Below are 23378 nucleotides of genomic sequence, written 5' to 3' on the forward strand. Positions count from 1 at the left end.
GTAGAGCAGCTGCCAACGGTCAGTCATGCACAGACATGCATGGCTCAGGACTCTGCCACTTTTGGCCTAGGTCAAGGCAGGGCTACTGGATGCTCCTCTAGACAAGGAGTTCCTGGTTGGACCCTCAGCTGAAAAGGTTTTCGAAAAGCTGGACAAAAAAGGAAAACAAATTTGAGCTGTGTGAGAGTTTTACCTGTCACCTAAACATAGATTACACTCTGGTATAGTAGAAGCTACCCTTCCAAGCTGTGGCCTTTCACCCCAGACAGGACATGGAGTGGCCTCTTCATGTTAAGAAAGAAAGCCAGACAATCCAGAAATTGGCAACCTGAACAAACACTGAGATTAGGGAGCTCCAAAGAGCCCACTCAGCACAGGACTATCTGTGACTGTCTTCAACACCTGACCCCTCTATATCCACCCTCTGCCCTCTGGCATGAAGACATTCCTTCCTGCAAGAGTGGAGAACCATTAACAGGGACCAGTTGTCTGCTCCATTCATTTCAGAGAAATTCCCCCCTTCCTAGGCATACCAAACCACCAAAAGAACAGGAGAGTATATTATCACGTATTCTTTTAGCCTTCTGCAACAAGGATCCATTCAACCTATTCCTGCAGGTCAGGAATGAAAAGGTTTGTACTGAAGTATTTTTCTAGCCCCAAGAAAACAAGGCACCTGGAGGCCTATCTTGGATTGGTCAAGGTTAAATAGATTCCTTTGTTCCAAAATTCAAAATGCTAATTTTAAAAAGTTACTCCCTTGATCTTCCGAGATGCATACATGGTTACCTTAGAACTAAAGGACACTTGCCTTCACGTCCCAATTCACACTACCATAGAAAGTTACCTGCACTTTGTAGCAGCAGGGTTGAACTACCAGTTTTGTGCTTTACCATTTAGTCTGTCTGCTGCTCCAAGAATTTTCACAGAGTGCTTAGTTCCATTGATAGCCCACCGCCAAACACTAGGGGTTCACATTTACCCTGACGTGGACAACTCTCTCATTCAAGGAAGGTCCACAGAACAGATTATGAATGCTTTACAAACAGTAGACTACTTCCAAAAGGTAGGTCTAAACCTTCGCAAATCTCAAATTCTTCCACAGACAGATTCTCTGTGCAGCAAAAAGCCTTCCTTCCTAACAAACTACATAATCAACTTGCTGCCTAAGCAAAAAATCTCAGCAAAAGAGTTTGTTTATCTTGGGTTACATGGCTTCTTGCATACTGATGATCCCACTTGCAAAACTACACATGAAAAAGCTATGTTTTCCTAAAAAAGTGTGAGAACAGCATTCTTGGCCCTTGGAATCACTTCTGCTTCTCCTTCCATTCCTAAAAAAAAGAGCTGCTAGAGTGGAAAACATCATTCTACAGAATCTAGGCTCAAGCTTTTCTTTGCCATTGGCAGACAGCTCAGACATAGCCTGGGTGACTCACCTGATGACCATGACTGATGCAGGGCATCTGGACCCCCGATCAGAGGAAACTACATAGCAATCAAAAAAAAAAAAAAGTCAGCTGTCTACTTAGCCATGAAAGCCTTTTGACAGAGTCCAACACCAGGAACTGTACAGATTTTATTTATTTTAAATTTGTTAACCAGGAAAGTCTGACTTGGAACGACCCAATTTTCAGCGGAGGCCCAGGGATAAACGCTCCAGGCGCATGTCTTTGTAATTTGGGAGGAAACCGGAGCACCCGGAGGAAACCCACACAAATGCAGGGTGGACATGCAGACTCCACACAGAAGGCACCCCAGCCGAGAATCAAAGGGGAGAACCCCTTGCTGTGAGACGACAACGCTAATGCTGCACCACTGTGCCATCCCAGATTTGGACAAGGCAACATCATAGTCATGTGGTACATAAACAAGGGGGCACCCTTTTCTACCCCAAATGCAGTCTCACAATGATGATTTGCCTGTTAGCACAATACTTGAAACTGACTCTTGTAGCATCCTACTTTCTGGGAAAGAACAATACCCTAGTAGACTCCCCAAGCAGGGATCTTCACGACCCAGGTGAATGGATGCTGAAGAGGGAGACTTTCCTGGACTTAACCTTACTGTGGGGAATTCTCTCAGTAGATGATTTTTCCTCCCACTAAAACAAACACCTTCAGAAATTCTGCTCCAGAACCCAGCAGGCAGGCAGGGCGGGAACAGGAAAATAAATGCATTCCTATTAAAAAGGGCCATCCTGTTTCTGTAGGCCTTTCTACCCATAGCCCTGATTCTCAGGGTACTGATAAAAGGCAAGACAGACAGGCCAAGAATTATTGTCAATGCCACAAATTGACCACGACAACACTGTTTTTTCACTCCTTTTGACCCTTAGTGAAGCGAGATTCTACCATGTTCGACAGGAGATAGATTACCTCGGCCAGGTCAAGGGCTCAGTATTCCATCCTCACCTGGTCACACACAAACTGACAGCCTGGAGAATTGGGTTTTCACACTAGAAAATGACAACTACCTCTCTGAGGTGCTGGCCATCATTAAGGAGGCAAGGAAACCCACCACTTGAAAAATATACCTAGCATAAGTGGAAGAGATTCTCCATCTGGTGTTCACTCTGTGACACTGGATGGACAATCCTCTTCCCATGGTACCAGGTGGAAGAAATTATCCGTTGGTGCCATAGGAAGAAAACCTGCTGTCTTTAGGTTCATAGGTTGGCACTAGGCCATCGGCCCTAGGGCCCATACAAGCCCAGCCATAACAATTCCCTGGATATTTCTTCCCACAATATTTACTTCCCTGGACCCCTGTCTAGTAAGGGTGACTGATGCGATCCCAGAGGTGAATTTCCGATCTCCCATCTAATCGTCAAGGTTCCTTTTGAAGAAGGGCCAAGGAGGCACTCTGCTTAACATGTAATGGCAGTCTATTCCAGAGTATGGGGAGTCTCTGGGTCAGGAGCCTATCCCTCCAGCATGTTTTGTTCATTGTAATGACAAGGTTTAGATCCCTGGAGCATGTGGCTCTGAGGGATTGGGATTTCTTTAAGTGGAGCATGTCCAACAGCTCAGGGTTTGACATGGCCTTGTATGTTAAGCAGAGATCACCTCTGAGTAGAAGATATGCCACAGAGTATAGCTAGAGTTTTTTTAGACTGTCAGCATAAGTCATCTGCTTTAGGCCTGTGATTCGTTTAGTGAGGTATTTCTGCAGCCTTTCCAGGTGTTGCAGATGTCTTGTGAGGTACATACCAAGCGGGGTGCTGTACTCTATAGTGGATCTCATGAGGGATGAGTACAGTGGGACAATGACCTCCTTTTTTCTGGATGAAAAGCCCTTAGTGATGAGGTGTGCCACATAGAAGGATTTCCTGTTGTGGCGATGTGGTTATCGAAGGTGAGACCACTGTCCACCTGTGTCCCTAAGTCTCTCATCACACTTTAGGTGTTTAGTGTACTGCCACCTATGTGGTAATTCATGGGTACATGGTTTTTCCCAAAGGGGATAGCTATACATTTCTTGGCATTAAGCTTAAGCCCAATGCTCTGGCACCAAGCATCTGTTTCTGTAAGGCCCTTTTGTAGAATATCCACATCATTTGGGGATTCAATAATGGCTCCCAGTTTGCAGAAATCTGTGAACTTTGTTAGCCAGAGTCCCTTAGTGTTGGACTGTACTTCAGAGAAGTAGATGCCAAACAAGAGCGGTCCCAGGACTGAACCCTGAGGTACTCCACTTGTCACCTGCTACTTTTACAGTGTGGGTTCTGTCGGTAAGCCAGTTGGCAACCCTTCAAGTGACGTAGGGATTTATGCCCAGCTTAGTAAGTTGGTCTGTGATTCCAGAGTAGAGGATGGTGTTGAAGGCCTTGGCGAGGTCCAGATAGACTGTGTGGACCGCCTTACCCTCGTCCACAGCTCTGGAGACTGATTCGAAGAAGTCAGTAAGGTTCAGGAGACAAGATCGGCCCTTCACGAACCCAAACTGGGTGGGGTCCAGTGTTTGAAGGTTGCCAATGTCTTTGTTTATAAGTTCCATGATAGTGCATTCAATGCCCTTGCAGATCAGGCTCGTCAAACTGATAGTTCCCGGGATCCTAGGTGGATCCCCCCCTTGTGGAGTGGGATAACTGTAGCTGTGTGCCACTCAGTGGGCACGAAGACTGAGGTGAGGCTATGATTAAACATGGCCCTTAGGTGAGGGGCCAGTTCATTTTGTAGTTCGTGTAGTACACAGCCTGTGATGTCATCTGGTCCCATGGATGCTGTATTCTTAGCTTTGGAGAGTGCGGTTTCTACCTGTGTGGCCGTGATTACTGGAATTTGGCAATCTTTTGGTATTGAGATGGGCCCTTTAGGGAGTGAGAGGTGGGTGAAGTTGGCACTAAATCGATCTGCCAGGATATTGGCAATATCCTTGGGATTGGTATATTTAATGCCATTCTGTTGTAGCTCAGAGCAGATCTGAGCATTGCCATGTAGATTCTTGACATAACTATAGAATGCCTTGTGGTTGTCTTTGGAATCTTTAGCAATTTTATTTTCGTAACTAGCTTTGGAGTTTTTTATGAGGGATCTCAGCTTCATACTGAGACTGGTAAGGGAATGTTTTGCATCCTGGGATTTTCCTCTTTTCTGCAACAGTTTCTTTGTTCTGTTGTATAGTTTGTTTATGGCAGGAGATCACCAGATTGACTTTCATTTTTTGGAGAAGAGCATCTTAGTTCTATTTGGGATGGCACAATTTATGTACTGAGTGGAGGACAGCCACGGTCATCCATCTACACAAAGGTGGAGCATCCACCAATCCTGGAAATTTAAAGACCCATCAACCTAATTAGCCTGATCTGCAAGGTCATGGAATGGGTCATCACGGACCTCATTAACAAGGACATTGGCAACCTCCAAACGCTTGACCTCACACACTTTAGCTTCATCAAAGGGAGGTCATCTCTGTTAAATTTGGTCGACTTCTTCGATACAGTCACCAAAGACATGTATGAGGGGAAGACAGTGCACACCACCTACCATGACCTAGCCAAAGCCTTCAACACTATTCCCCACTCAGGCATAATAGATGAACTCTCCCAGCTAGGCATCAATCCCTATGTTACCAGATGGGTGGTTAACTGGCTCACCTGTAGAATCCTCACCTATTTCTAAAAAGAGCCATTCATTTGAGGCCACTCAGAAAAATAGGGGAAGCCACCTCAAGCAGTAGACCCGTAACAAGTGGTGTACCCCAAGGATCGGTCTTGGGGCCTCTATTATTTGGGATATACTTTTCTGAGGTGCAAGCCAAAACCATGGGCTATGGCTGACCAGGTTTGCAGATGACTGCAAGCTGGGTGCTATCAATTCCCCTAGTGATGTGGACATCCTCCAAGAGGGTCTCACCCAAACAAATAACTGGTGCCAGAAACATGGCCTCAAGCTAAATATCAAAAAATACATCATCACCCTTTTTGGGGAGAGTTACATCCCCACAAATTATCACATTAATAACAACATCCTAAGCACACAATCAATTGTGAAGGATTTGAGCACCCAGGTTGATAGCAACCTGACTTTTGACCACCACCGTTGTACAGAAAGCTTTCTACATGGCCCACCTCATAAGTAAGGGTATCTCATCCAGGGACAAGGAGGTCTTAACATCCCTGTATTCTTCCCTTATAAGGCACATTGAGTACAATGCCCCATTCGGCATGTGTCTTGCAAAGCACATGCAGCAGCTGGAGAGACCACAGAGGTCCAGGAGAATCCAGGGCCTCAAAAATCTACCATACATAGGCTAAAAGCTCTATCCCTCTACTCAGTTTCACACAGACTCCTCAGAGTTGACCTCTGTCTGGCATGCAAGGTGATCTTGGACCCCGCATTGATGGAACTGCTGCATATCTGCAAGTCAAGCTCCACCTGAGTAACCCACATGCGCGCCTCAACCTGGTCTGTGACATCAGTAGGACTTGCTGGTGGGACAGATTTGTGTCCCAGTGAATCCCCATGTGTAGAATAGACTCCCTGCCCACGTCAAGCAGAGAGTACCTCTTTAAGTGCAATCTGGATAACTGGATGGGAAACAGAAAATACATCCCTGGGATTCCACCCGTGTCCCTCCTGGATAGGAGCATCGGGTGCTGACTTGTCTAAACATGGGCTAAACTCTTGGCTAGGCTTATAAGGTCCTTGGGGCCAATAGCCTAGTAACTTCCTCTTGTTATGGTTCTACCATGTGGGTTTGTTACATTGTCATAATAACTTTGTATATGCAACCATGGAGCTTTTCTCCCCAGGCCTTCACTGTAAATGGGTTTCATTTCCCAGTTGGACTTCCTGGCTAACCTAGGTAAATAAATTAAATTTCTGAGCTGCATGCCTTAATGTGCAAAGAACACAATGATTTTCACTCACCGGGATGAGGTATGTCTGTATATGCTAATTCTTCCTTCATGCCTAAGGTGGTTACTGAACTCTCCCTTAACCAAGCAGTTTGCCAGTTGTCTTTCCAAAACCAAAGAACAGAGAAGAAAAGACTCTTCATTCCATAGATGTGCACAGACAACTGAGATTGTTTGCACAGAATCAAGGAATTCAGAAGATCTGATCAGTATTGTCCTTACAAAAGGGAAAGGGGATAAACCAGTAAACAAATACGCCCTTTCCAATTGGCTTGCTAAGTCTCTCTTCCTTTTATTCAGATCATGGCAGTTAGTCTAGGACACATCAGACACCCATCCCACTCCACTAGAGCCACTTCAGCTTTCCTTGGGGGTCTTCCTACACACACCATTTATGAAGCAACAGTACCGACTTCAGTCCACGTTCTTCACACAGTGCAGTTTTAGGAGAAGCTTCCAGGGCCAGGGCAGGATTTGCTTCTGTTGTCCTGCAAAGCCTTATATCTTAATTACTGGTATCCACTTCACATGTTAATTTTGCTTTGGGAATCGTCCCAAAAGTGAGGACTGCAACAAGTGATGACGATGGTACATTTGTGTTAGGAATTGACCAGTAATGTTGATGTTTGAGTGAATTCCCTGTTGAAGTCCAGGTGACTTCTCTTTCCCTCCTTTTCTGACCAACTATTCCTCATTCTTTGGGTTGGGGTGTCTCCCTAGCCCCTTTTGCAGTTGCCAGGCTTCCCTCCTTTTTTAATCAAGGACCTCTCTTCTCCTCAGGGGGTGGGGGCATAGAGGACTGTTCCATCTAGTCCCACTGTAGCTTTGGCGCCAAGGTTCTCTGCCTGGCTTATTTGCTGAGGAGGATGGTGTTGGCCAATACACATCTTATACTACCGACATGTTTTCCTCCTTTGTGGGAGGACCTCAGTTGAAGCCCTGAGAGAAGATAAAGCTCTGGCATTCTGGCCGGCTAGTCAGGCTGTCTGCATTCAGGATATTGCAGAGGTGTTGCCTGCAGCAGTGAATCTACTTAAATGTCTAGATTTGTGGTAATCTCTTAACAGCAGTTCCACTTTCTTGATGGTCACTTTGCAAAGAATAATGTATTTACTCCGTTAGGAGCCGTTTATGGTGTTGCTGACCTTACTTCATGTCTTTTGGCACATCAGTATCTGAGTTTCATGAAGCAAACCCCTCTAGGACAGTCATTTGGACTTTTGTTGAGAAACCAGTCTCTTCACCAATGTGTTCACTTTAGTGGCCAAAACCTTGTGGAAGGGGGTGGATCCCATGGTGTTCAATACCAGGATGACTAGTTACTGGCTAGCATCCATCAGAAGTTCTGCAACATCAACAGAATGGTTTGGAGGAATAGGTGCATCTCAAAGAGGGTGCTGCTGCTCAGGAACTGACTCCCCATCCACATAAAACAAAGTTCATCCCTGTTCATTTCAAGTGCATCTTGGATCTGTATATGGGAGACAGAAAATTTAACCCAAGTCTCACCCCTGTACTACTAATAGACAGAGGCTGCTCCTAAATGCTTTCTCCTATGCATGGTTCCCCTCAAATCATCTATGGTATGATCCCAGTTATTCTTGCAAGGGGTAATATATAATTGTTGATCATGGATGGATTAGGCAAATCTGCCACAAAATGAGATAGATTCATTTAAGCATCAAAAGGAAAATTGGCTAGGCTTAAAATGGTTTGCAATGGCAGCTGGTCTAGTCCTTGCATATAAACTTAAGAAGACTCCCTGGAGATGGCCTTCTTGATGATGCTACCATGGTTGCATACCCTGACATTCACCATAATTAGGATATCCAGTGGTCATAGCACTGTCTTCTTGTCTGAAGTTAAAATGAACTTTCCAGGCCTGGACTGGTCCTGTCTGTTTTCTGCTTGGTGGCAGCAACACTCTTTATGGTACATTTCCCCTCCTAAAGATGCAGATTGTTGCATTGGACTGTGAGGTGTCTGTGACCTCGGAGCCATCCTATGCTGACAGATCAGCTGTTATTGTCAGACCTTTGTCACTTGGCTTTGGAGTGAACACTTCCTATCAGTCTGACAGTGATTTGTCCCTTCCTAACACTGGACCAGTCACGTCTTGATATTCCACTGGTGAGCTGGGGGGCCTACCTCAGTCCCCACGTGGTGCAGGAAATGTGGTAATCAGATCAACAAGCGAGTTGCCAGAAAACTACTGATTCTGAAGGGACTATAGGTACAAGGGCTTCTTTTGGGACTCCTCATCTGGTCATAAAAACATTCAGTCGTTTGTGGCATCAAAACAAACAAGTGTAGAATGTTGCATTATTGTATGGTGGTGATTCTTACTTGACATTAGGACATGCACAGAGATATCCTTCTCTCAATATTTTCTATCCCTTGGAATTCTGGGACATGTCAGGTCAGGGTCGTCTGTAAGTTTAGCACTCAGGAAATCAATATATTTATCATCTAGGAGAATGAGATCCTTACCCCCATCTTCATGATACGCCAGAGCAAATGGGGGGAGGGGCTGTTTCAAGAACTTTCTCCTTGCAGTGGAGATTCCTATGTACCCTGTTGCACTCCTTTTTTCTGTTTTTTATTAAATGTTCAGAGAAGAAAGGCTAAAACTCCTTTTTTGTCACAGGGGATGTTTTCAGACTTTCAGAGCCTTATCTTTACAGAAGAGTTTCCCTGCCATATCCAAGCTTGTCCTCCATTGTTGGAGGAAGGAAACAGTTGGCTCTACATCAAGGTCTAGCGTCTGATGTTGATCCTCTTCTACAGTATTTACTGGTTGGCGTGTGATGATTGAGGCTGCTAGGATGCCTATGACTCAGCGGACCTATGCCTCTACGTGGAAAAAGTTGACAATTTATATTAAAATATACCATGTAATGCCCTGATTGGATTAGGCTACAGGAGATTAATACTTTTCCTTTGGCACTTCTATGATCTTGTCCTCAGTTATTTCCGGATCATTGTGCATATGGCAGCTCTTTTGACTCTGTATGACCTGGTTGCACTTGTAACTTAGGCCTAGCACAAGTTGACCACCCAAAACTTAAGAGGGGGGACTGCTGTATTTGCTTTCCTTTGTTGAGTAACCTGTCTAATCTTTAGTTGATTCAGAACTCATTACAAAACAGGCTGACCTGTCTCCTGCTTGAGTCTGCCAGTTTGGCAACACTGAAGTTAATTTCTTTAAAGACATTTCCTTTCCTTTCTTTTCCTTTTGGCCGCCACCCCCATGCCTTGTGTTTGAGAATCCAAGCCATTGTGCGTAAAGAACCATATGTGATCTTTCATAAGGTTGTGGTATTCCTCCGGACAAACTCTGTTTGTATTGAAGGTAGTAGTAGAGATTTCCCTGAATCAGTCCATTTCTTACTTTTCCTTGCAGTAAAAGAGCCAGGAATTATTAGGCCATTTACTCCTGGGTGTTACCTGAGAAGGGTACATGAATTTAGAAAGACCAGCTGCTTTCTTACTTTTTGCACCGGGAAGGAAAGAGGTGATGGTTAGACAAGCAGCCATTAAGTGGACTGCATTTGCATTTTTTTTTTCTATCAGCTGGCCAAATGCCCATTGACAAATACTGCAGTCAAAGCCGGCTTCTCTAGAGGGATGGATGCCTTGAGTCTGCTTCAAGAGTGTCTGAATCACAGAAATTTGAGCTGCAAGAACTTAGTCTCCATATTTGTTTCAACTTAAAGTCAGGAGTCATGCTACCTTTGTAGCGGAGTCCTGTTCTTCAGCTCTCACCCATCATGATCCTCTGCTTCATTCCAACTCTTGTCACACAGCTTGAAGTCAAACCAACCAAGGACCTGTCAAAGATTCTCTGAGAGTAAGTGGAGCAGAAAACTTTTATTGCAACAGTTGGTGTCCTAGAGGTCCCTCCTTAATTGGTTAAGAATGCCCTCCAGCTGTACTCATGTAGATTAATGCTTGTTTGCAGCAGATATTGCTGGAGTGCTGTATATCAGGCATATATGTATGTTGCATCAATTGATTAATAATTTTTTTTTTTATCAACTCTGTTAATTATTTGTTTTGCAGTTGAATGCTTGCTGGAGCTTAACTGGTAGTCTTAGTGGAGGTGTGCACTTGAGTTAGATGGTGCTTTTTGTGACTATATGCTTAGGCTGATTAAGCAGACATCCCTAAATGCAGAATTCTGATGAAAAAGAAAGGCCAAATTTCAGTTGGTGAATATGTAATAACTAAATAGGGTCCCATCATGGAGGAATATTCTGCAGTTCAATTGTGATAACTTATCGTTTTTTTGCAGTATTGATGTACTTAAGCTGGAGTAGTGTTCTGATTTTTGACCATTTGTAACTTCTTTTTGTCTCCAAAGAGCTATTGAACACGAAATTGAGGAAAATGTTGTTCCCAAAGGTATGAGAGACGTTGTGGAGCAAGAGACAAAACACCTGACCACTACCCACCTGCAGTATTTCAGCCTTTGGTACTTAATGTGCACACTTGAAGCTCAGACCATGTTAAGCAAAGGGGGCCGCAAGCGAATATGGCTACTGTCAGCAGATGAATGGTACGTTTTCCCTGCTTCCCTTTGTCAGAAGTTACATTTTTATTGACTGATGATCCCTTCTAACTGGATGCTATTTAGTTTTTAGCTGAGTTTATTTTAAAACGCATTTTATTAGGCATATCGATTTGAAACCCAGTGGCTTCATTCCTTCTTCAGCTTAGAAGAGGATTAACTGTAGCAGCTATACAGCAAGTAATGAATTATTTGTGTGCGAGTCTGTGCGAGTGTGTGTGTGTCTGAGAGTGTGTGTGCGCACGCCAGTCTGTGCGAGTGTGTGTGTGTGTGTGTGTGTGTGTGTGTGTGTGTGCGTGAGTGAGTGTGTCTGTGCGAGTGAGTGCGAGTGTGTGTGTGTCTGTGCGAGTGTGTGTGTCTGTGCGAGTGTGTGTGTCTGTGCGAGTGTGTGTCTGTGCGAGTGTGTGTGTGTGTCTGTGCGTGTGTGTGTGTGTGTCTGTGCGTGTGTGTGTGTGTGTGTGCGAGTCTGTGCGAGTGTGTGTGTGTGTGTGCGCGAGTCTGTGCGAGTGTGTGTGTGTGCGCGAGTCTGTGCGAGTGTGTGTGTGTGTGCGCGCGAGTCTGTGCGAGTGTGTGTGTGCACGCGAGTCTGTGCGAGTGTGTGTGTGTGTGCGAGCCTGTGCAAGTGTGTGTGTGCGAGTCTGTGCAAGTGTGTGTGTGTGTGTGTCTGTGCAAGTGTGTGTGTGTGTGTGTGTGTGTGTGTGTGCACGAGTGTGCGTGTGAGTCTGTGCGAGTGTGTGTATCGTAGGTGACAGTGTTGCAGTGACTGGGGTTATTAATCGAATGAAAATAGGATTATTTCACATCAAGAGGTTATTTGGCTTGGTTCTTGGCTGGGATGCCTTCTCTGCACCTCTTCCCAGGAACTGTGGTTTCCTCCTCCCACACCCCAAAGACAGTAGATTGGTGACTATATATTGTCTGAAGATGCGTGTGAAAATGGTGCTTGAAGAAAGACTAAGCAACCTTCTTTGTTGTACTTGTGTATTAAACTCTGTGGTTGGCATTGGCTGTTCATGAGGTGCCGATATGCACCTAGGTAACATTTGATGGATGTATATATGTGCATATGATTTACTATTACTGTCCTGAAAAACATAGCCTTGAAAATCATTATCCCAAGACCATAATATATAAATACCTAAATGCTGAAGACCACAGTGTCTAAAAATCCTGACTTGTGAATCCTTCTGCCAGCGTGAATATAGAAATGTTTGATAACATGGGTCCTGCAGTGTTGTGAACCTATGGACAAGTGCTAACTTGGATTCTGAAGTGGGGGGCACTAATCCAGGATATTGATATTATGGTTTTCAGTATTATGATAGTCAAGATTGTGGGCTTTAAGACTGTGATAGTAAGCCATGTGAATATAATTATGTACACACACATGCACACAGCAAAGAAATGTACTATGGAAGTTTAAGTGATAAAAAGAATTTCTCCATCGGAGATAAAAATAAGGAATGGCACAATACATCATTAAAAGAAATAAAACCAATATTGGTGAACTTTCCTTAGTTGATGTTTTTCATCCTGTCTCCATTCTTACTCAAACTTTTTCTCTGCAGCTTCTGTCCCTGGAGTTTGGTGTGCCTTATGCCTAGCTCTTGAGTCCACCAGTTCTTTTCTGCTTCTCATTTGATTCATGTCTTGATTTTAACATATGTTGTGAAAAGTTTCCCAAGTTTGATGCCTCAAGTGGCAACGCTTTTAAAGTGTGTTTGTGTGTGTGTGTGGCTGTGGCTGTGTCTGTGGCTTTCAAGTATGGTGTCAGTAGCTGCACCTGCATTCTGACTACTGTCTGGATGTGATGTGAACCTCTGACATCCACAGATAGGGAAGGGATTCACTAGCTGCTTCTCTCTCTTTTTACCCAGAGAATGGCAATGTTTGAAAAATGCCAAGTACTAGGATGACCATAGATTTTCTTTTGAAGGCTCAGGTCTTTACAAAATCATCTTCAAACACCAGATAAACTGACAGCAGGCCTTGTTTATACCCTATTTGGAAAGAAACCATCTGTTTTAAAATTGGTACTCTTTTTCTCCTGCTGTGATTCTCCCCTCAACGGGGGCTCAGGCTCGTCCTTATTTTCTGCTTCAGTGGATAGTAATAGCTGTTTAGGAGGTGGAATTCTGGCTTGCATCTTGAGGTGGCACACTAAGAATGCAAGAGCGCATTTTCCCTTGTTGATCATCAGAACCAGTGAACAGCTTGTTTCCAGGTAGTTACCACTTTAGTCGTTAGACTGTAGCTTTTTTTACATTCATGATCAAGGACTTTCTCATCAGGTTTTCTCCGCCTTGATAATGTCACCTGAGAAATAGAGCTACAAGGTGGTGAGCGTTCTGCATCTACCCTGTGCTGATTTCAAAGTTGCTGCGAAAATCTACAAAATTAAGTGCCATTTTTCAATTTATTTTGACTTATACTGCACTTGTATTTGTTTAACTGTGCTGTTAATCATTGTATTTTTCACTGTTTTATTGTTAAACTGTTTAATTAATGGAGTGTGAACTGTTCTGCTGTTTATATTTGTGTGTATCTGTTCTCCTGTGTTAAATCAACCTAAATAGAGTTTAAATGTCTTTAGCATAGTCTGGTTGCAGGTTTTGCTGTATCCAGATCTGCTTGTGTAATTGCTATGTTTCCTGGTACTCCATCTTGTGTTGACTGGGGCCTACCTGCACTTAGTGTGAGTAAGTGAACTGGTCAGGAATAACATGTTTGGCTAGGTGCTCAGAGACAAGGGTTGATTGGTCATTTCCAGTGTTTTATTTATTTATTTGACATTTGTTGACCGGGATAGTCCGACTGAACTTGCACCCTTTTTCAGTGGAGACCCGAGGAGAAAAGCTCCGCATTGCAAGTAAAAATACAACAATACTACAAGTTGTGCAAGAAAAAAAAATCATAGTACAAATTAAGCAAGTAAAAAATTAACAGGCGTAAAGTAAAATATATTAGGCACAATAAAAGCTATGTATAAAAAAGGTTTAACAGGTAACCAATTGCAGTACACGTTAGAGATCTCAGCAAAATAGGCATTACCAGTAAGTAGTAGGTGTATAGGAGGAAGATAGAAAACAAAGTGGCAGAAATGCAGGAGAATTGTTAGTGATGGGCAAGTATGAGAATAAAAGCATAAAGTTTGACAAATTAAAGTGTGAAGGGAAAAAGAGAGAAGTGTAGAAGAAAGAGAGGAAATTAGCGTCAGATTACAAAGGGCAGGATTTTGGAGGGGTATGGTGAGCAGTAGTTGAATATCGATGTAATACAAAAGAAGTTAGAAAAGATGGCATAAACAAGGGATGGAAGAAGTAGGAAGAAAAGTGACAAAAGGTAGAAGAATGGAGGAGGAGAGTGGGAAAGGAAGAGCAAGGGACGGAAGAAGTAGGAAGAAAAGTGACAAAAGGTAGAAGAATGGAGGAGGAGAGAGGGAAAGGAAGAGCAAGGGATGGAAGAAAAGTGACAAAAGGTAGAAGAATGGAGGAGGAGAGTGGGAAAGGAAGAGCAAGAGACGGAAGAAGTAGGAAGAAAAGTGACAAAAGGTAGAAGAATGAAGGGGGAGAGAGGGAAAGGAAGAGCAAGGGATGGAAGAAGTAGGAAGAAAAGTGACAAAAGGTAGAAGAATGGAGGAGGAGAGTGGGAAAGGAAGAGCAAGGGATGGAAGAAGTAGGAAGAAAAGTGACAAAAGGTAGAAGAATGAAGGAGGAGAGAGGGAAAGGAAGAGCAAGGGACGGAAGAAGTAGGAAGAAAAGTGACAAAAGGTAGAAGAATGGAGGAGGAGAGAGGGAAAGGAAGAGCAAGGGATGGAAGAAGTAGGAAGAAAAGTGACAAAAGGTAGAAGAATGGAGGAGGAGAGTGGGAAAGGAAGAGCAAGAGATGGAAGAAGTAGGAAGAAAAGTGACAAAAGGTAGAAGAATGGAGGAGAGAGGGAAGGGAAGAGCAAGGGACGGAAGAAGTAGGAAGAAAAGTGACAAAAGGTAGAAGAATGGAGGAGGAGAGTGGAAAAGGAAGAGCAAGGGACGGAAGAAGTAGGAAGAAAAGTGACAAAAGGTAGAAGAATGGAGGAGGATAGAGGGAAAGGAATAGTTTAAGTGGGATGGTTGCAGCGACATTTCCAGCTACTGTACAAGTCATTTTGTCTTTATGGTACTTAAGCCCCTCAGTTTCAAGGGTTTGGACTTGTTTACACATTGCGCAGCACCGCTGTGCTGTTTTAACCCTTTGAGAGGCATGTCAGCTGCAGTTTTTCCCTTTCCAGCACTTAAGTGAGACCCTCACTCGCAGCTACTGTGTTGATTTTATCCAGCTCTACTCACACCTGTAGGTACTCTCCCCAGATAGTATCCACTCTACTATCCCTGACCTCTCTTCCACAGATTCCAACAATCATAGATTCACCATTTCCTGTAATTTCTCCTGCTAGTCTGGTTGATATGGGCATCTGGAGACAGTGTAGCAACTGCCTCATGTAGACTGACAACCCTCTACTACTATCACCTAGGAACACAATATGTGAGAGATGCAATTACATTAAGAACCTAGAATCTTTGCTGTCTGAATCAGAAGCCAGCACATCTGACACTGAGAAGGTTGTCCGCTCAAACACCACATTTTTACCACCACCCACACCTGTACAGCACACTCCCACGTATGCAGAGGTTCTCAACAAAAACCATACCTAAACAAAAGAGACCTCCCAGACAAAAGCACACATGCACATCACAACCCACAGCACCGAGCACCACATATAGTACACACTCCTATGTCTCACAGCCTCTAAGGCCCAGCCACAAACTCAACATACTACTCATAGGAGACTATCATGAGACCCACAGATGTGCTCCTCACCAGGATAGATAAGAAGAAAGTCATAGTAAGTTGTTTGCTGGGTGCTAGAATCCACCATATCACACATGCACGCAAGTGTCTCAACAACAGGTACTGTTATGATTCTGTCATGATCCATGTTGGTGTGAATTACTTGAGACTTGTCTCTCTGGACTATATGAATAGAGACATAATTGAGCTAACAGAATGTGTGCCCCAGGCAGAGGTATATCTGTAGCCTTAAGTAACATCCTACCATCACCCACCCAGAATGATACCTCAATATAAACAGAAAATGATTGACTTTAACAACTGGCTTAGTTTCTGGTGTCTTTCCAAGGGGATCCAGTACTTGACAGCCTGGGAGGACATGATGGACAAGACCATGATGCTTTGCCAGAGATGGCCTTCATCTGTCTCTCCTGGGCTTAAGGCTACTGGCAAAGGCTTTTGCCTCCTCCATAGTGCCTTTTTTAGGCAAAGTCATGAGGACAAAACTGTCAACATGAAAAATTCTTTTAAACAAAATGTAAAGGTCATGCTGCTAAACGCTAGGAGTCTTAACATGAAACTGCACTCATTGCAAGCATTCCTCACCCTGGAAGATGCTGACATTTGTGCCGTAACGGAAACCTGGTTCAAAGCTGCAGAGAGCACCCTAGCCTTACCAGGTTACTCATTCTACCATAATTTCAGAACCCAAACAGTGGGCTACAAAACCAAAGCATGTGTAATTTTGGCATTTATCAAAGACATACATACCTCCAAGCTGGTCAAACAGTATGACGAACAGGGGACACTCCAGGTGCAATTAACTGTTGACAAAACACCTATTCAAATCATAGCTAGCTGCAGACCCCCAGTCATGGCTCAGGATGTCAACTCCATTTGTCTGGACTTACTTGAATCCATCAAGATTCAACCCTCTACTCTGCTCCTGGGTGACTTTAATTACCCAACCATAGATTGGCATACCTATTCTAGCCCAAAGAGGAATTCCCACAGATTCCTCGACTTCGTTAGTGCCAGTGCATTGGATCAGCTGGTTTACACCCCCACGAGAGGTAAAAATATCCTGGACCTAGTACTAACCAACAAGAGTAGCCACTGTAGCACCCCTACAGTGTCATCCTCCTTGGTAAGATCCAACCATAAAGAGATCACTTTCGTAGTCACCATCTCCCCTTACCCCCCCCCCCCCTTGCCAGGGTCAAACCAAAAAACTTTTCCCAAGCTGACTACAGCCTCCTGAGAGCAGATATTAGCAGCTTCATAGCCACTGTCCCTTCAATTGGAACTAGCACTAATGTCCAAGCCTACACCAAAAAAGTATATGAGCACCTACATAGCTGTATGGACACAGTAATACCTGACAGAACCAAATCCTCTTCCACAAGGAAGAGTAAACCTGTCTGGTGGATAGTAGCAATAAACAAACTCTATAATAAAAGGAAAAAATTGCATCCAGGACCAAGAAGCAGCAGGTGTCAAGTTAGAAGCACTCTCTCCTTTGTCTGAACAAGCAAATACGGTCACTGGTGAAGTCTTCTAAGGCTGACTTCGGCACCAGATTGGCCACATCCACTAAGGAGAATCACAAGGCCTTCTTCACATACGTCCACCTTCTCAAAGGTAACACCCAAATCTGCTCTGAACTGGTGGTCAAGAACACCACATACGCAAGCACTGTAGATGTAGCCAACCTGCTGTCCGGCAGGTTCAGTGAAAACTTCACCCTCCACCCCCGTCTCCCATCAGTAAACCAAGACATCCCCAGCACCTGCTCCTCTCCCCTCATCACCAGGGAGCAGGTCTTCAATGCTTTCTCAAAGGCAAAAAATTGCAGCCTCCACGGTACCTGACAGCATCCTACATTAACTTAGGCAAGAGCGCTTAACACCATTAGGCACCCTATTCAACTTTATCCCAACCAAATGGAGGACAGCCATTGTCATCCCTCTACACAAAGGTGGAGGGTTCACCCACCCAGGCAATTATAGGCCAATCAGCCTAACTAGCCTGATTTGCAAGTCCATGGAATGCATTATCATGAACCTTATAAACAACGACGTTGACAACCTCCAAACGCTTGACCCCACACCGTTTGGTTTTGTCAAAGGGAATCATTCCTGTTAAACTTGGTTGACTTCTTTGATAGTCACCAAAGCCATGGACAAGGGGAAGATGATGCACACCACCTACCTTGACCTAGCCAAAGCCTTCGACACTATTCCCCATTTGGCCAAACTAGATGAACTCTCCCAGCTAGGCATCAACCCGTATGTTACCAGATGGTTAGCTAACTGGCTTATTGATAGAACCCAGTCAGTCAAAATAGGGGAACCACCTCTAGTAGTACACCTGTAACAAGCAGTGTACCCCAAGGATCTGTCTTGGGGTCTCTGCTGTTTGGTATATACTTTTCTGAGGTTCAAGCCAAAACCAGTGATCTGTGGCTGAAGTTTGCAGATGACTGCAAGCTGGGAATTGTCTTAAATTCACCAGTGTTGTGGACATCTTTCACGAGGACTTTACCCAAACTAATGACTAGTGCCAGAAGTATGGCTCAAACTGAATGCTAAGAAATGCATCATTATCCCCTTTGGGAAGAATGGCGTTCCCACTAATTATCACATTAATAACAATGTACTAAGCATGCAATCAGTTGTGAGGGACTTGGGCACTCAAGTTGATAGCAACCTGACTTTTGACCACCACATTGCGTCCATTGTATGGAAGGCTTTCTACATGGCCCACCTCATAAGTAAGGGTATTTCATCCAGGAGCAAGGAGGTCATAACATCCCTGTACTTCCCCCTTATCAGACCCATTATCGAGTACAGTCTCTCTCTTTGGCATGTACCTTGCCAAGCACATGCAACAGCTGGAGACCACAGAGGTTCCTGACCATGAAAATCCAGGGTCTCAAACACCTGTCTTATACAGGTAGGCTAAAAGCCCTGTCTGTCTATTCAGTCTCGTACAGACTGCTCAAAGGTGACTTGTGTCTGGCATACAAGGCCATCTCAGACCCAGCCCTGGTGGAGTTGCTGCATATCCGTAAGTCAAACTCCACTCATGCAACCCACACACAAGACCTCAACCTGCTCTGTGACATTAATAGAACTTGTTGGCGGGATAGATTTGTGACCCCAAAAATTCTCCCATCTGTGGAATAGACTCCCTCTCCATGTCAAGCAGATTATCTCACTGGCCCTCTTTATGAGGAACTTGGACAACTGGATGGAAAACAGAAAATTTACCCCTGTGATTCCACCTATGTCCCTGCTGGACAAGGGAAACTGGTGCTGATTTTGTAGGAACATGGATGAAATTCTTGGCTAGGCCTGTAAGGGCCTCTGAGCCAATAGCCTAGTATCATCCTATGAACCTAAGATCCAGTTGTAAAGCTCAGCTCAATATTTCAGGAAACTAAACTCTGGCAGAAGTTGGCCATTCTCATGCTGAACCACAGTCTTAAGGATCAGGGCCTGAAGCCAGCTCTAGGCCCCGTGCAGTTTTCATAATACTCATGATTTCCTTTGCAGAACTGTCCCCATGTCCTGGTTAACTGTTAGCTGTCAGTTGTCGCTGTGAGCACTGAGCCCCATGCACATGCTCCTTTTATGAGGATGTTCCTGTCAGACCTGGTGGGGGGTGGGGGGACTGCCTCATACTTGGCTTCTTGTGTAAAGTCAGAGGGATCTGCAGGGGCATTCTTTGAGACCAGTGAGGATGATTCCTTTACCTGCTCCAAACTGCTTTTCCCCAGCTGGATGATTCCTCCTTTTAGAAACCCTAAGATCTGATGCTATAAGTGTCATTCATCATGAGTGGGTCTTGGATCCAACCTCGAATCTGAGCCGGCAACTGTCAGACAGATCCAGAGGTCAAGCTCCTCCCCTTCCTCTAATCCCTGTAGCCTTCTGACTCCTCAACTGTCGTTTGCCATAAATGCATCTGATGCGATCCAAGCTCGAGCTTCCTTTGTTAGCAGATAAGTGATTTTTCTTGGATTTATTTTCCTGTTTCTTGTAGCAGTTTCTTTCATTAGTAACTACTTAGTCCTTCCTCCCTTCCCATAGCTAAATTCCTCTTCCAATCCATCCAGAACATCAGGACAAGGGTATTCCTAGCGAGTGTTGCTGAAAATGAATGTGCTGCTATAAAAAAGCCTAGTATTTTTAATCCCCCTAATAATCATCTCACGGAGGCATTTGAGGGAATGTGTGAAAAAGATATAAGGGATTATTTTAAGGGACCAAGAGAAGAAGTATGTAATAATTTTAATAAATATGAATACGGGCTATTAATAAAAATGCCCAATGATAAAAAGATCCATATAATGAAGCCTGATAAAGGCAACAGAACTGTAGTAATGGATAGGTGTGATTATTTAAACAGTATGAATGCATTATTTATGGAAGGAACATATAATGAAAGTTCCTTGAATGAGGTAAACATCATGTACAGACTGATAGACATGGCACTGGATGACATGGTGTATCAGGGCCAAATAAGAGAAGAGTATAAATATATGAAAAATGACAATCCAATGATAGGCAATGTCTTTGGTATCTCAAAAATACATAAAGGGTTAAAAAATCCCAGTTTTAGACGAATTGTAGACTGTAAACGTTCCAAGACTTTCTTCATTAGTAGGTTTTTGGATATTCACTTACAAAAAGGTTTAAATACGTCCTCCTATATTAGTAAGGGCTTATAAATTTTGTAGAGAAACTAAATTCAGTGGAAGGAAGTGAAGATATGTATTTAGTCAAAATAGATGTTTGTAACCTCTTTTCAGTCATACCCCACGCTGTAGGTCTAACATGGCTGGAGGTTCAGTTATTAAAGACACAAATGTATGATCAAGATCAGTTTAACAAACTGCTGGCGTTAATGGAATTAGTGCTAAAAAATAATTTGGTATTTTTTGAAGGCCAATACTTCAAACAGGCAACTAGAGTGGCAATGGGGGCAGCCTGCGCTCCGGTGTTTGCTAACTATGTAATGGCCTTCTGGGCGCAGGAGTTTGTTTTTCATAGTAGATATTCAGCAATGATTCAGCACTACACGAGATTTTTGGATGATATTTTTCTGATTTGGAAGGGGTCTGAGGACATGTTAAAGGAAATTTTACAATTTGTAAATGGGACAGCGTATTTCTTTAAATTTACATACCAATATAATATGGAATCCATTTCTTATTTGGACATACACCTTATTATAGACAAGGCTAATAAAAGTTTGGTTTCTGAAATTTATCGTAAACCACTTTTTCAAATTCATTTTTAAATTTTGATAGTTGGCACCCTTACCATCAAAAAAAGTCAATTATTAAGGGGCAATTAGGGCTGCCAGAGTGGAGAGTGATTTGGAAAAATTCAAGGAGGAAGTGTCTCCTTTATTAGTAAAATGTTTGAGCATAGAGGTTACCCCTCACAACTGAAATCTATCACAGAAGAAATTATAAGGAAACGTATGGAAGGAATATTTAAACCAATTTTGAGGGGTAATAATATGGGTGATACACTGGCAGTCACTACATTTAGGAATGTTACAACAGATAAAAAAAATATGAAAATGAGTTTCATTACAACGTTTAATACAGATGCACTTAAAGTTGTTGAAACCATAAGGTGGAATTGGGAGATTTTACAATTAGATGACATCAGAAAAGGCTGGGAAGATGCCAACAATTGTGCATAGGAAAGATAGATCATTCAAACAAATATTGGAGGCAGGTATTTCCCATAATAAGGTGGAGCAGTGCAGGGTAAAAGGAAGTTTTAAATGTGGGATGGGGAATTGTTGCAGAAACATGTTGGAGACAGGACAGTGTTTCGGTGTGAATGGCTCACATATTGATATATTTGGACATTTCAATTGTAACAGTAAAAATGTTGTATATTTAGCAAAGTGCCAAAATTGTCCCACACTCTGTGAGAAAAACATGTAGGCGTATGAAGGACAGATTTAATGAACATTTATCCGATATAAAACATGAGGATGACAAATGCTCTGTATAGACATATACACCAAAATCCGGATCATTTATTTAAATTTATGGTCATACAACAATTGATCAAGGATTTACAAGGAAAAATTACAGATTTTCATTTAGATCTATGTGAGTTGAAGTGGCAACTGAAGCTGGATGCTACAAAACATCCAGGAATAAATGAAGATATCAATATAGTATGCCTATTAAAATTGAAACCTATTCAAGGTTAATGTGCATGTGACAAAATTATTTAGTAAATATACACATTTTTTATCATTCAATATATTTATTATTCATCCTGTAGATATATTTGTTAAAATATGTGGAAGAAAAAATCTTTGTAACACCTGTAATATATATACATTTATGTCTGGTCTCAGGAAATGCATTTTTTTAATATTTTTAATTTTAATATTTTGCAACATTTTTCCACAATGTTTTTATTCATGTGTTTCACATCGATATGGTCGTTCATTAAGTGTATTTTAAAAGTGGTTTGCATGTAATAAGATTATATATAGCATAGCTTTTTTATTTTGAAAATGCATTTTGTAAATGTGAATTATATTGGTTAATTGAATTAATTTACTGGATTTTAATTATTTAATTGTATTGAGATTTGAGGGTATTTAAGGGCTGGGTTGATATTTTGTTTGCTCTGAGGAAGTCCCGAAGGATAGGGAAGAAAGTGCTCAACGTCTTTTAGTCAATAAACCTGTGTTTGGCAGTTGGATTTCCTGGCGTTATTTGTACAAGTTGATTAGTGGAGATACCACAAGGTCCCTGAATCCCACAAGTTCCTTTTTAAAAATCCTATTGCAGATCCAGAGGCTATTTCACAGGGGCCCAAGGGCATTAAGGCTTCTACTGCTAAAAATCCTACCCCTTCTGATAGAGACTACAGGGTGATGGATAGATGGGGTAAGAAGGTTTACACTTCTGCAACCTTGGCCATTAGGGCTTTAAACTGCCAGTTTCATATGTTAAAGTATCAGCAACATGTTATTGGATTGCTTAAACAGAAAATTATGTTGATTCCTGACTGTGTGGAAAATTAAGAACTACAGGATTTAATGCACTCTGCTGAACAAGTTGGAAAACATACTTTGCAATGTGGTTTTGATTCATTAGAGGCCTCTTGAAGGGCTGCTGTTACTGGGTCTGTGCTCAGAAGGCATGCTTGGCTCAAGGAGCAATATTTGCCTGATCATGTTAAAGCTAAATTGTTGGATGCTCCTTTAAACCAGGACCACCTGTTTGGCAACAAGGCTGAGGAAGTTCTTAAAAAGATGGAAGATAAAGCTAAAACTATGCAAACTGTTAAATATTTTTTATAAGTTTAGCCTCCTAGATTTAGTAGGCGCTGGTCCTCTAAGAATTGGTCCTTTCCAGCCCCTTCCAGGTCTTCTCAAGCCAAACTCAGACACAGAAAAAACCCAGGTTTCAGTCCCAGGGGACATACACAACTAAGCAGTGGGGGGCCTCCACTTCCAAATCGGGGAATAATAAAACGCCCCCCCTATGGTAAACTGTCTGCATGACTTCCTTTTAAAATTTCCAAGCACTTGTCAACTGACTGCCCCCTTGGGGGGAAAGATTGCTCT

At 42.9% G+C, this 23378-nt stretch overlaps 1 protein-coding gene across 2 annotated transcripts in view; it reads left to right on the plus strand.

Moving 5' to 3' along the window:
• The window catches only part of DNA2 (DNA replication helicase/nuclease 2), a 1108563-nt gene that overhangs the window by 383502 nt on the left and 701683 nt on the right, over positions 1–23378 (plus strand). For both annotated transcript variants that reach the window (XM_044056952.1, XM_044056951.1), the window contains exon 10: positions 10725–10919. In XM_044056952.1, the coding sequence (XP_043912887.1) occupies positions 10725–10919 (195 nt within the window). The remainder of the gene's footprint in view (positions 1–10724; positions 10920–23378) is intronic.

The sequence above is a fragment of the Protopterus annectens genome, chromosome 14.part0 (assembly GCF_019279795.1).
Source record: "Protopterus annectens isolate FY-2018-M chromosome 14.part0, PAN1.0, whole genome shotgun sequence".
Taxonomy (NCBI): domain Eukaryota; kingdom Metazoa; phylum Chordata; order Ceratodontiformes; family Protopteridae; genus Protopterus; species Protopterus annectens.